The sequence below is a fragment of the Chiloscyllium plagiosum genome, unplaced genomic scaffold (genome assembly GCF_037043375.1).
Source record: "Chiloscyllium plagiosum isolate Xiang-an unplaced genomic scaffold, Cpla_swu_hap1 HiC_scaffold_28, whole genome shotgun sequence".
Lineage (NCBI taxonomy): Eukaryota > Metazoa > Chordata > Chondrichthyes > Orectolobiformes > Hemiscylliidae > Chiloscyllium > Chiloscyllium plagiosum.
Window position 1 is genome coordinate 5371318 of NW_028270166.1, and position 14755 is coordinate 5386072.

The 14755-nt window shown below is 42.4% G+C and overlaps 1 protein-coding gene and 1 non-coding gene across 2 annotated transcripts in view; one reads left to right on the forward strand and one right to left on the reverse strand.

Moving 5' to 3' along the window:
* Positions 1-14755, forward strand: part of pgpep1 (pyroglutamyl-peptidase I) — a 36721-nt gene that overhangs the window by 13022 nt on the left and 8944 nt on the right. The window contains exons 3-4 of the mRNA XM_043721479.2: positions 11005-11121; positions 13636-13868. Coding sequence (XP_043577414.2) covers positions 11005-11121; positions 13636-13868 — 350 coding nt within the window. The remainder of the gene's footprint in view (positions 1-11004; positions 11122-13635; positions 13869-14755) is intronic.
* Positions 8973-9045, reverse strand: trnak-cuu (transfer RNA lysine (anticodon CUU)). Its single transcript has one exon. It is a non-coding gene; the product is annotated as a tRNA-Lys (tRNA).

The following is a 14755-nucleotide window of genomic DNA, read 5'->3' on the forward strand; positions in this document are numbered from 1 at the left end:
ACCAAAGAGTCTGTTTCTGTGCTGTACATCTCTATGATGTGCCTTGATTCCATAACTCTTCAATACCATTACCTAACAGAAAATATATCAAACTTGGCTTTGAAACTTTCACTTGAATTTGATCCTTAATAGTTCTGATTATGGAGAGAGAGTACCCTATTTAGATCATCCTTTGTTGAAGAAATACCTAGGCCTGATTTGAAGAGACCGGGGTCCCATGTATTGTTGACCCCTCCATTAGCTCGGTGTACTGAGTATTTTCGATACACATAATAAGGTGCCTCAGCACAACCTTCTCGCAGAGTTTAGACACTGGGCAACAAATTCTGCTCAAGCCAGCGATACCCACATTCCCTGAATGAATTAAAAGAAAACATTAGCGTCATGGCTGTAATCTTTAGAGTGAAGAAAGCCAGTCTTTTTAAGATTGAGGCAATTAAATGATAATCCTGATTTACAGACCAGGTGGGGAGATGCTTTTAAGAGTGCAGGTCTTTTTACAGAGCCCTTTGGCCACTTCCTGGTTGTAATATGGTTTCATGCATGAGCTCAATATCGACTTCTAATTGTGTTCCTCTCCTTGCCCTCCACCCCACCCCCACCCCACGCACCCGACATCGACCCTAAACATACTCACGAGCTTTGTACTATTTATTAGCACTGATCCAGACAGCAGGCAGTGGGAATGAGCCAGCACAAAGGCAAAGCGACCAGACGTCTGTTCCCTAGGTAACGGGATCTGCATTTTCATCAGAGAGGCATCAATCAGAAATGTTTAACGTTGGTCAGTTGTCTGTGTGATGATGGCAGGCCTGCGTTTTCCGTTCCTTGAATGACTCCCAAGATTGCACCAAAGAAGCTTTCCCATGTTGAAAATCACTTGTGGTCTGAGCTGTACACAGACATGTATTTAAAACAAAAAATTGTAACCTATTCACAGAATATACATTTCCTGAAAGGTTTCATGCCAATAGATATAAAAGAAATGCAATCACTTTCTGTTAGGGTTACCAATCTTTCAAATATGCCTGGATATTCCCGAAATTGGAAAATTAATCTCCCAGACACCACTGTGCGCAAGAAAAATTCTGGAGGCATTGCATATTTTAAATTTCTTCAACATTTTATCGGTTAAAAAAACAAAATTGGAGACTGAGGTCTGTAAAAGGGCTGTTGGACTGGGATGTCATATAATGCGAGTTCTAGGAATATTGTCCAACCAGATTTGGCAACCTCATCAACTCTGTCGTCTTCAGTTTGTGTCTAATTGTGTCTCTTTTCCTTTTTCACGTGGTAGTTTTACTCTAGAGGATTGGAGCTGGCCATTGGCAGCCGGGATCTCTGACACACAGTGGAACAGCACCATTTCGGCCCTGGCTTTCTAGGTAGCACTTTCCTTTCTGAGTCAAAAGGTCATGTGTTTGAGCCCTGCTCCAGGCACCTAATTGTGTAATCCAGGTTAGCATTCCCAGTACTGAGCGAGAACTGCACTGCCTTTTCAGTGGCTCTTAACTGAGTTTCTGTCTACCTCCACAGCTGAATATGAAAACTCCCAGGTGTCCCTTTCTCTCCGGTGTCCCTTTCTCTCCGGTGTCCCTTTCTCTCCGGTGTCCCTTTCTCTCCGGTGTCCTGTTTTGAGACATATCCCTCAACTACCAAAGAACATTATTTGGTTATTATCACATTGTTTGCGGGATTCTACTGAGCACAAATGTGACTACGATCTGACAGTATTTGTTAGTTGAGCACTTTGTGGTGTCCTGAGGCCATGAAAAGTGCTATACAAATGCAAGACATTTTTCAACCAGTCAAATGCATTTGAGACACCATATTAGGTTGGGCACATCAGTGGCTGAGAACCCCTGGTTAACTGGGTAAATGATTGTTTATGTAATTTCTGTTTTGAGGTTGTTATAAAACAGCTATCAATTTGTATGCATTGCAAGGCATCATTGCTGCAAATAGCTCCTCTCAAAAGCCTGCTCTCCTAACTTGATGCAGTATCAAAACTTTTGTTCCTGTACCTTTTGGATTTGTAAGAGGATTTCAAACCACGAGCATTGGTCTGATCAGTCACAGACTTTGAAACTTTGGATTCAGTCTCTTCTCCTAAATCCCTGCACATTGATACATCCAGGCAATTAAAACCACGTGCATAAATACTTGTCAGTCATGTTTTCTCTTTATTTCTTTCCTACCAGTCTCTCTGCAATTGATACCATTAAAGACAAGGTATTTACTCCATTCCAGTGATTAACTATAATAAACCACCTCCTCTACATCAGCTGTTATTGACCTGGATCCTAAAGGTCCACACAGTAGGCTTCTGTTCCTAACAGCTGAAAGGATTAATGGGAACTTTAAACAATGATGTCTGTGGGAGGTGAGGGATATACAGATTCTAAGTTTGCTCAAAAAAAATCCCCTAGTCTTTGACCTTTACAGTCAAAGGACAGAAGTGCTGACTCTACTGTTAGGTTTGGTTTGGTATCTCCCTAATCGATTCAAGGGTAGCCTGCTCCTTGTTAAAAGGTAATGAACATGTGTGAGAGGACTCTTTGAACTCTCAAAGCGGGAGGAATCCGCAGACTGCTGCTTCAGACTTGGGTAAAAGTTTACGGATTCGGAACTTTGGTCAAATATAAACTGAAGTTACGAGCTCCACCAGTCTCTGAACTGAGAAGTAATTTTTCTTTGGTGGTGGATCTTTATCATAAAAAGAAATGTAAAGACATTTTTCCAGCATAAAAGTGGGATTGTGGAATTTTCTTGCTGTGTCTGAACTAAACTACAGAAATAACCAACCATTAATCTATAAATCCTGACCTTGCAAACCTGGGCTGTCAATAGAGAGAGCATACTAAGGTTAGCAAAACAGTACCAGCAGGAACAGGTCTGTCACTGTGTAAAGCTGGGGTACAGTACTGGGGTATATCTATCTCTGATAACAACTTGTTTCGATATATCAGTTAGCAAATATTTAAGCTAGAAGAAGTTGGGGCCAGAGTTGACTAGTTGATTCTTCGAGCTATCCTGCCATTCAGTGAAATTCTAGCTGATCTTCAAATGCAATTCTGTTTTTCCGCTGTAACCCTGTATCCTTTAATTCCCTTGGTAATGAAAAATCTATTAATCTCAATCATGAACATACTCAATGTCTGAGAGTTTGTGTTCTGTAAGGAAGGATATTTACAAAGATTCATAATCTGTACGATTCAGATATTTCTTCTTAATTCACTCCTGATCTCTCATTCTGAGACAGTAACCTTCTGAAATAGACTTGTTTTACAGTTATTAACAGAATAATCCATTACACAAGGATGATTATTTCAGTTTTGCATCAGGTGGTATGAGTAAATAATGCAGGCTCTTGCATTCTGAAGATAATATTCTGGGAGACAAAAGCATTAAACTGAGATCCTCCTAACAATTTCGAATTCCAATTGATGAAGTTCCCAGTGCCCTGACCAATATTCCTCCTTTGAACAAAAGCCACTATTATTCTCTCATCTTTGTACAACGATGATCTCTAGACACCGAAGCAATATGTGTCTGCGGCATTCACTGCATTTGAGAAATTAGTTTTGAATCATTTTTAGGATGGCTTAGATTAGAACATAGAATATTACAGCACAGTACAGGCCCATCAGCCCTCGATGTTGCGCTGACCTGTGAAACCGATCTGAAGCTCACTAACCTACACTATTCTATTCTTGTCCATATGCCTATCCAATGACCATTTAAATGCCCTTAAAGTTGTTGGGTCTACTACTGTTGCAGGCAGTGTGTTCCACGCCACTACTACTCTGACGTCTGCCCTATATCTATCACCCCCCAATTTAAAGCTATGTCCCCTCATGCTAGCCATCACCATCCAAGGACAAAGGCTCTCACTGTCCAACCTATCTAACCCTCTGATTATCTTATATGTCTCAATTACGTCACCTCTCAACCTTCTTATCTCTAACAAAAACAGCCTCAAGTCCCTCAGCCTTTCCTCGTAAGACCTTCCCTCCATACCAGGCAACATTCTCGTAAATCTCCTCTGAACCCTTTCCAAAGCTTCCACATCCTTCCTATAATGCGGTGATCAGAACTGTACACAATACTCCAAATGTGGCCTCACCAGAGTCTTGTACAGCTGCAGCATGATCTCATGGTTCCGAAACTCAATCCCTCGACCAATAAAAGCTAACACACCGTATGCCTTCTTTAACAACCCTGGCTGGTAACTTTGAGGGATCTATGCACCTGGACACAGATCTCTCTGCTCATCCACCCCACGAAGAATCTTACCATTAGCCCAGTACTCTGTTACTCCTTCCAAAGTGAATCACCTCGCAGTTTTCCACATTAAACTCCATTTGCCACCTCTCAGCCCAGCTCTGCAGCTTATCTATGTCCCTCTGTAACCTACAACATCTTTCGTCACTATCCATAACTCCACTGACCTTAATGTCATCTGCAAATTTACTAACCCATCCTTCTATGTCCTCATCCAGGTCATTTGTGAAAATGACAAACAACAATGGACCCAAAACTGATCCTTGCTGTGTACCACCAGTAACCGAACCTCAGGACGAATATTTCCCATCAACCACCACCTTTCAGCTCACCAATTTCTGATCCATGGCGAAAGTGAGGACTGCTGATGCTGAGATCAGAGTCCAGATTTCTGATCCATGCCAATTTCTGGTCCAAACCGCTAAATTCTAATGCCTCCATATTTTGTGCAATAGCCTACCGTGGAGAACCTTATCAAATGCCTTACTGCAATCCATATACACCACATCAACCACTTTACCCTCATCTATCTGTTTGGTCACCTTCTCAAAGAACTCAACAAGGTTTGTGAGCCCTTCACAAAGCCTTGTTGACTATCCCTAATCAACTTATAATCAGCAAGAGAGGAATAACTCCTATCTCTTATAACCCTTTCCAATACTTTACCCACAACTGAAGTAAGGCTCACAGGTCTGTAATTTCCAGGGTTGTCTCTACTCCCCTTGAACAAGGGAGCGACATTTGCTATCCTCCAGACTTCTGGCACTATTCCGGTAGACAATGATAGAATCATGAAAATTTACAGCTCAGGAACAGGCCCTTCGGCCCTCCAAGCCTGAGCCTATCCATATCACTGTCTAAACCTGTTGCCCAATTCCTAAGCATCTGTATCCCTCTGCTCCACACTTACTCATGCATCTTAAATGAATCTACCGTGCCTGCCTCTACCACCTCTGCTGGCAACGCGTTCCAAACGCCCACCACCCTCTGTGTGAAGTACTTGCCGCGCGTATCCCCCTTAAACTTTCCACCTCTCACCTTGAAAGTGTGACCTCTCGTTATTGAATCCTTCCCCCTGGGAAAAAGCTTGTCTCTATCCACCCTGTCTTTACCCTTCATGATTTTGTAAACCTCAATCAGGTTCCCCCCTCAATCTCCTTTTTTCTAATGAAAATAAAGCTAACCTACTCAACCTCTCTTCATAGCTCGCACCTTCCAAGCCAGGCAACCATGATGGCATAAAGTTCAAAGCCAAAGGCTCAGCAATCTCCTCCCTGGCTTCCCAGAGAATCCCAGAGGATAAATCCCATCCAGCCCAGGGGGCTTATCTATTTTTACACTTTCCAAAATTGCTAACACCATCACTTTGTGAACCTCAATCCCATCTAGACTAGGAAGTTATTTAAGTTAAAGATCTCGCAACACCAGGTTATGGTCCAACATGTTTATTTGGTGGCACTAACATTTGAAGCGCTGCATCTTCATCAGGTGGTTGTGAAGCACGACCATAAGACAGAATTTATAGCAAAAGATTACTGTCAACCAGCTGAAGTGATAAACCTAGATTAAGTCTTTCATCTTTTAGATGCTATACATTCAGTGTCTTATGATCCTACTTCACAACCACCTGATGAAGAAGCAGCGCTTCAAATGTTAGTGGCTTCAAATAAACCTGTTGGACTGTAACCTGGTGTTGTGTCATTTTTAACTTTGTCCACCTCAGTCCAACACTGGTTCCTCCAAATTTAGATAACTGTTTTTTGTTTTGAATGTAATCTTTTTCATCTAACCACAGAATCTTATGGCTTGGAAAGTACCCAACATTGCCCATTCTACCTCTGTTGGAAGGAGCTCGCTGCTTAATTCCCATTCTTGTTGTGTTTTGTCTTGCGGTCAGTGCACCATTCAAGAGGCATGCTTTTGATATCATCACTGCTTCATAGTGTGTGATGTTTAGGGTTTTCAGATTTTAGATTGCTTCTTGGCTGACATCACTTGAAGCATGACATTTTTGGGTCGCTGACAGTATAGAATGGAAGTGAATGGTGAGAAAATGAAGCTGACTATCACTGGAATTTGTTGAGATGAATAAAATTAGTGTATTTCATGGGGAGCTGCATAACGCATGATTGGAATAGAAAAAGAGGTATACTCTGTTTGAGATGAAATTGGTTGCACAGAACTTTGAGCATGCAAATAAATAGCTCACCTCTTTGCTCTACATTCAGTGCAAATCATGACATTTTGAAGTGAATTGTTGGGTAAAATGTGATGTTTCGTACATAAGTCCTAGCAACCCAGAAAGGTGAATGTCCAGTTAATGTGTTTTAAAAACCCTACGTTAAATAAGGAGATAATGTGCTCCGATCATAGTTGAAAACCGTGGTTCTTATGTAATAGCGTAAGATATTTAGCATTCAACACAAGTGTGCACCATATTCCAAATGTGGTCGCACTCTATGTCCTGCATAAATATAGAAGCATCTCCCTAGTTTTATATTCCATTCCCATGTAATAATCAACAGCATTCCACTTGCCTTTCAAACCACTTGCTGGACTTGTATTCGAGCATTTTGTGACTCTATATACCAGGACACCCAGATCCCTCTGCATTGCAAAGTTTTGTAACCTCTTTCTCTATTCCAGTAATGTGCTGTATTTCTATTCTTCACGCTGAGGTGACGAGTTTGCCTTTTTTTGTATGTTACCTATCACCGTTCACTTTACCTACATCTCACATTGTATTTTCCTTTCCTTTTCACAGCTTACGCTGTCTTATTTGTTCTTGGGTTGTGGGTGTCAATAGTTGGGTCATCCCTAGTTGCTGTTGAGAAGATGGCAAATTTAGCAAGTAAAAATTTGGTCTGTTCATCCATCTGGGTGGCACGGTGGCTAAGTGGTTAGCACTGCTGCCTCCTAGTGCCAGGGACCCGGCACTTCCCTTGGGTGACTTGTCTGTGTGTGGAGTTTGCACATTCTCCCAGTGTCAGCGTGGGTTTCCTCTGGGTGCTCCCGTTTCCTCCCACAATCGAAAGATGTGCCGGTCAGGTGAATTGGCCATGCTAAATTGCCCATAGTGTTCGTCCGTTAGTCAGGGGTAAATGTAGGGGAATGGGTCTGGGTGGGCTACTCTTAGGAGGGTCTGTGTGGACTTGTTGGGCTGAAGGGCCTGTTTCCATACTGTAGAGAATCTAATCTAATCTCATGGATAAAGGTTGCAAATAATTGAAGTTTTGCACTGGTCCCTTTGCTATTCCACCACAGAACTTGCCAAACTGAAAATGACCCCTTTATACTTCTGTATTTCGCAATTGCTCACCAGTCCTCTCCATGCTATTGTTGGCCCTATCACCATAACCTTTGTGCAATGTTTGAAACATCTAAACAAGTGCCTTTTGGAATATCATTTGCATTACATCAATCAGTTCCCCTCCATCCATATTGGTCATTACTTCTCTGTAGACACCTTCATGAATTAGAGATGGAAATGTGTTGCTGGAAAAGCGCAGCAGGTCAGGCAGCATCTAGGGAACAGGAGAATCGACGTTTCGGGCATTAGCCCTTCTTCAGGGCTAATGCCCGAAACGTCGATTCTCCTGTTCCCTAGATGCTGCCTGACCTGCTGCGCTTTTCCAGCAACACATTTCCATCTCTGATCTCCAGCATCTGCAGACCTCACTTTCTCCACCTTCATGAATTAGTCAAGCATTCGTTTTATCAAACCAAAGGCTCTTGGTAATGGTTAGTCTAGTCGTTGTGGGAGGAGCAAATTAAGTTTTAGAATTGGCAACACCATTGTGTCAACCAATCTGCACAGGTCTACAATCCACATGGTTCTTGCCCATGATCAGATCACAGTCAAATCTAACAGTGCTGCTTAAAACTAAACTTAATTCACTTTCATAGAATCATGTATTAAATGCTATGAAATGCTAAGTTCTGAAGAAGGCCATTCAGTCCACCATTTGTACTGGCTCTCTTGGTGGCATTTCACCTCGTCTGCTCCCCTACCTTTACAGTGTAGCCTTTCAGATTCCTCATCTTTAAATAATTATCCAATTCTTGTTCAAAAGCCACAAGCTCTACCTCCCCTGTCCTGTTAGGCCTTTCACCCAAGAGAGTTTCTCAGGGCAAATTCTTAAATTAGTGTTAATCCCATTCTTTATTCCCTATGAATTCACAGATGTTAAGGTAATATTGGAATCAATAAACCTGCTTACTTTTATTTGGAACCGGTTTTGAGTAAATAGGAACTATGTCTTGGGATCAATATCTTCCCGTTTAATATCCTCTGACTTCACATGATCCTTTTTTTTAATCTCCTTGTACTGGTGAATTTGGGCTTCTGTTGCAGTTCTCTGGGGCTGTTCCCTTATTTAGATTACATTACAGTGTGGAAACAGGCCCTTCGGCCCAACAAGTCCACACCGACCCGCCAAAGCGTAACCCACCCATACCCCTACGTTTACCCCTTACCTAACACTACGGGCAATTTAGCATGGCCAATTCACCTGACCCTGCACATCTTTGTGACTGTGGGAGGAAACCGGAGCACCCGGAGGAAACCCAAGGGGAGAACATGCAAACTCCACACAGTCAGTCACCTGAGGCGGGAATTGAACCCAGGTCTCTGGCGCTGTGAGGCAGCAGTGCTAACCACTGTGCCACCGTGCCGCCCACAAGTGACCCGCCCGAGCAGGGACTTGAACCCTGGATCCTCCGATTAAGAGTCTGATGCTCTACCGACTGAGTTACCCGGGCTCGAGGCTTATGGCTCTGGTACAATGTGAAGTATACTCTCCTGGCTGGCTGAGCAGGTCTGAATGCGAAGTGTTATCAACTTCATCCTATACTTGGAACCTGTACAACTCCTTGAGAATTAAACTAGCTTCTCCATGATTCCGAAGCAAGCATTAGTTCTTCATTTTATTTTATTGTTTTGCTTAACGCTTGTTTCTTCAGTTGGCTCTAAAATATTACAAAGAAATGGACTTTTTTGGGCCACAGTTTTTCCAAGTCAAGCCAACTCGATAGTAGCAGATTAGAATCTTTGTATCCAGAACCCCGTCTTAACATATTATTATGTTCTATTGTGCGGACAAAACAGATTAGTGTGCTTTATTTTATGTTTAAGTTGTATATGTTTCTGCCCCTGCTGACCCCAGCAATATGTTAGTTTATTTTAGTTTAGTTCAGAAGAAGGGTCACTGGACACGAAACATTAACTCCACTTTCTCTCCACAGGTGCTGCTAGCCCTGCTGTGTTTTTCCAGCAATTTCCGTTTTTGTTTTTAATTTATTTTAATTGCTAATAGGGTGTGGGCATCATTGTCTAGACTAACTCTGTCTCTAATTGCTAAGAGGGCAGTTCAGATTCAACCACATTGCCATGGATCTAGAGTCACATATAGACCAGACCAGACAGGAGGGTGGGGGCACTTGGAGGATTTCCCACCCAACTGGGAGGGAGAGATGTTTTCAAGTGCATCTTGAACTTGATCAACATTGCTCGGGTAAAAGAGATGGGGAAAGACTGTTGTTCCTGGTATGACAGAAAATGGCACAATTCACATCTTGGCAAGATTGACTGCAGGTTATTGAGAAGCAACAAAGGCTTTCATTGTTCTGAAGCATTTCATGATTCCACATTTTATTAGAGGGTGAGTTTGTGGGCCAGAGTACACAAGTTGTTCTTTGTAAATGCTGTCACGTAGACTGTCCTTTCTGTGTGTATTTCGGTGGCATGTTGGTGCACGCATGCGCATTTTTAAGTTGTCCCAATGATTGATGTGGTAGTTATGCTTCAAGGTTTTACTTGGCAACCCCCCCAGTCCATTATTACACTCTGGCTTTTTTCTGGCACAGCTTAACTGGATGAGCCTCTGATTTAAAAGTTTTACAAAGGCCCAAATCTACATAATCTGGCTGCTTTATTTCTTTGTTTTATTAATCTGCATGTTTTCTTAATGTACCTTTGGTTTAATTAATCTTTGCAAAAATTCTGCCATATGATTTGACGTTTTGTCATTCTTTAAAACTGTTGCCAAATCAGTGATGAAAATTGAGATTAGCAAGCATGCCTACCACAGAAGTCTCTGGAGACCACATCACCGAATACGTTGATGAAAGAGACTTTTTTTCAGATTTAAAAGGCATCAAGGGTTATGGGAAGAAAACTGGAAGATGGCATTGAGATGCAGGGTTAGCCATGATCATATTGAATGCTGCCACAAACTCAAAGGGCTGAATGATCTACTGTTTGTTCCTAGCTGCTACCTTTCTATGTTTGAATATTACATTCTGCGCAAGTACCTCTATAAAACAACATGCCGAGTAGAGTGTGGCGTGTTGGGGGAATTGGTGATAATTGGGGGTAACCAAGAGGACAGACTTGGGGCACAAAGATCTGAGAGTGTAATAAGGCTGAAGGAGGTTACAGCGATAGAGAGGAGATGAGGCTCTGTAGGAAGGAGATCATTTGCCAATCCTCCAGGGCAGAATTCAAACAGAGCAAACCAGTGAGTACGAAACCAATGCAGATGGGGCTGGTTTGGCCTTGCAGGATGCTTTTAGCAGAATTTTGTGCTGCATGTAACCCATAGATTATCATTTAGACATCAATTCTGAAGATGCTTTTATCTCTGTGAGATTCCAAGGTCAAATGATATCTATTAATCAGTGTCTCCTCTGCCACTATCATGTATCTTCTGACTATTTCAGGAATTACAGAAGCTTGGCCTAGGTGAAGAAGTGGATCTCTTTGTGTATGAGATTCCAGTGGAATATCAGAAGGTCCTGGATTTGATTCCTTCTCTGTGGAAGCGTCATAACCCTCAGGTTAGACCCTGTTCTCCTCTCGGAGAATATAATCCCGAGGAAACCTTTTCTTGAGCTGTGAACAGTAACCACAAGCCTTGTCCAACATAGTGATTGAATGATTTTCTTGTCAATTAGGTTTGGAAATTGCACTGTTGCACATGACTGGTTGATTATTGGTGCATAATTTGTTTTCTGCAACAATTCTCCAATGGACTGTTGACCTTTACTTCAAAAGAACTGGAGCATAAAACTAGGGAGCTCTTGCTAAAACTATACAAGGCATTAGTTAGACCACAGTGGGACACTGAATAGGTTTGTGGCCGCTTTTCTGTGAAAACCTACTGTCATTGGAGGTAGCCCAGAATAGGTTCACTAGGTTGATTCTGGGTTTGGAGAGATTGTTATGCGGAGAGGCTGAGTAGGTTGGGCCTGTAACTCATTGGAGTTTAGAGGAATGAGAGGTAACCTGACTGAAACACCAGATTCTGAGGGTGGTTGACAGGGTAGATGTGGAAAGGTTCTTTCCCTTTGTGGGAGAGTTTAGGACCACAGGGTGTCATCTTCTGAACAAGGGTCACGTATTTAAGACAGACAAGGGTTTGTTTTCCTCTCAGGCATTAGTGAATCTGTGGAATGCTTTACTGCAGAGAGCTGTTGAGGGTGGGTGATTAAATTATGTTCCATGCTGAGTTTGACAGATTTTTACTGAATAAAGGAATCAAGGGGGTTATGGGGAAAAGGAAGGAAAGTGGTGTTGATGATTATCAGATCAACCACGATCTCATCGAATGGCAGAATAGACCCAAGGAGCTGAATGGCCAAAATCTGTTCCTACATCTTTCAGTCTCCAATTGGTTTAGCTCACTCGCAAAAAAAAGCCTGCTTCTATTTAAAGACTGTGCAATTCTGTTTGCTGTGATTTTGAGTCCCACTGTAGTCCTCCCCACCTTTAGCTATATTGGATGGCAAACTGTATCAATGCTGCTTATATTGTTCTCCTGCCTACCCATGTCAAATTTGGGTTTGAAGTTTTAAGTAGGATCTTGTTATCTACTACAGTATTCTCATTGGTCCCGGGAGTCACACTATTAGTACAGACATTTTCATCTGCATTTGACTGGTTCCTGGTATGATGTGATTGAAAATTTAGTCTAAACTTGAACGTTAATTCAACTTTTCGACATAAATGGGAAAATAAATTTTCAACAGCTGTTTGTCCTGTCATACTGATCTAATTGATCTGTAATTCTTAACTCCGGGTGTGGGGGATTTCAAGACAGGAGGCATGTTTTTAAGGTGAGAGGAAAAGGATCTTTAAAAAGACATGAGAGGCAATATTTTTGCACAGAGGGTGGTTCGTGTGAGGAATGAACTTCCAGAGAAAGTGTTGGATGCACGTACAGTTACAATGTTTAAATGACGTTTGGATAAGTACGTGAGTATGAAAGGTTTGGAGGGAGATGGGCCAGGAGTAGGCAGGTGGGACTGTTTAGTTTGGCATGTACTGGTTAGACCGAAAGGTCTGTTTCCATGCTGTGTCTCTGATTCTATCCTTGGTTATCACGTCTTTAATTGGGACCAGTTTCCCACCGTCATCTTTATCATTTTGTAGCTATTTCCAAATCTGTATTCACATTTAAAGAACTGGTCTGAAGGAGTTACGTTAACTTTTCCATTAGTTTCACCTGTTGGTGCACATGGTCCATGGATAGAAGTGAAGAGTTACCGCCAAGTTTTCAGTGGGATTAGGTGGATTTGTCACTTGTAGGTTCCCGGTATTTCCAACCAAATGTAATTGTATGTGTTGCTATAATGCAAAAACCCTTCTCAACGAACAGTGCCTCCTGTGTAGATACTATACTGTGAATAGTGGGCTATTCTCTAACAGTAATCACTAGACAGACCCAAGATGATATAAGGGACATCAGTGGCGGAAAACTCAAATAACACTTAGCCGGTACCATGTATGGTAGAGGTGGTAAGTACTAAAAGTTACCAGGAGTGGTCATCTGGCAAAGGACCTCGAGTACTGGCTCACAATATAAATCTCCAGGGTCGGCCCCATGGGATTCTGGGTAGTGTGGGTTTCTATTATCTATCATATACAGAACTTCTCCTTCCTACTGTCCATTTAACAGCTTCCCATCCCAAGGATAAGTAAGAGTATCTGATAGGCTTGTGCAGTATGCTTTGTTTTCAGATTGTCATCAGAAGCAAAGGCAAGTATGAGTTGAATAGTAAGGTTGGAGGTTGTTAAAAATCCCTCAAATTCTGGCAAATCCTAGCAAGTGTGCTGAGGGTGGGTCTCGTAGAGGTTTTGACAAAAGCTTCCTCTGCAGTTTCCTGGTAAAGAGGAAAGAGGGTAATAACGGAGAGGCTCTGGGAGGTGGCTGGGAAGGAGGGAGTGGGATAGAAGTTAGGTCAAAGATGGTGAGGGGTGTGGCAAAGACTTCAGCATATGTGATGGCCAAGATTAGCTGACCTTATCCTGCATCAGTTTCTGACATGTGTTTGTGAATTTTCTTTTCTTAGTTGTTCATCCATGTTGGAGTTTCGGGAATGGCCACCACAGTGACACTGGAAAAATGTGGACACAACCAGGGATACATGGGACTGGATAATCGATGTTACTGTCCAGACAATCACTGCTGTGTCCAGGGAGGACCGGACTGCCTCGAGTCTGTCATTGACATGGATGTCGTGTGTAACAAAATCACTGACCCACAACTGGACGTGGTCATTTCTGTCTCACAGGATGCTGGAAGGTAAGGGGGTGGGGTCACCACTTCCCATGACGTGTCTCCCTGGCTTTCCCTGACTGCTGTAGCTCATATCATTTGCAAACATCAGCTGCTTGCTAGAAGCAGAGTGAGAACTTGGTGAGCTGTGGAATCAATGGTTTTTCTCCAAAGCCAATTAACTTTAAAGGTAGGGATGGAAGCTGAACAACCACCGAGAGATGAGTGAATTAGCAATTGTGTGCAGGAAGAGAGAGCATGAGGAATTCTTTTTTTTTTAAAAAAATCTGTAAATGAAGTTCCTTCAGTGTCTCTGGGTCAAAATCCTGGAGCTCCCTCCCGAAGAGCACTGTGGGTCTACCTACAGCACATGGACTGCAGTGATTCAAGAAGGCAGCTCCTCTCCATCTTCTCAAGGGGCAACTAGGGACAGACAATAAATGCCAGTAATGCCCATGTCCCATGAGTGAATTAAGGAGGAGATGGGGTACGGTTTGTGTCTCAATGGATTCCTTCAAAACTCGCAGGAGATGATTGAAGGATTTTGAAGAGTTGGGTTTTAAGGAGGTTTTTGAACATGTAAAGGGCTAATGTGTGGGGGATGGTTGGAGTTCAGAGTGGAGGGAGGTCAATTTTAAACTCCATTCAAAACCCATTCACTTCAAGAGAACCTCAACCTGAGCTACAAATCTTTTCAAAATCCGCTAAGTATTCTAGTGATTAATTGAAGCAAACAGACCGAACTCAGCACGTCTGGCAGCATCTCTGAAGAGAGAAACAATTAATCTTTTGAGTCCAGTGACTCTACTTCAGAATACTTTTTCTGATGCTGGCTCAGTGGACCAGAAACATTAACTCAATTTCTCTCCACAGATGCTGACAGACCTGCTGAGTTTCTCCACCAATTTCTGTTT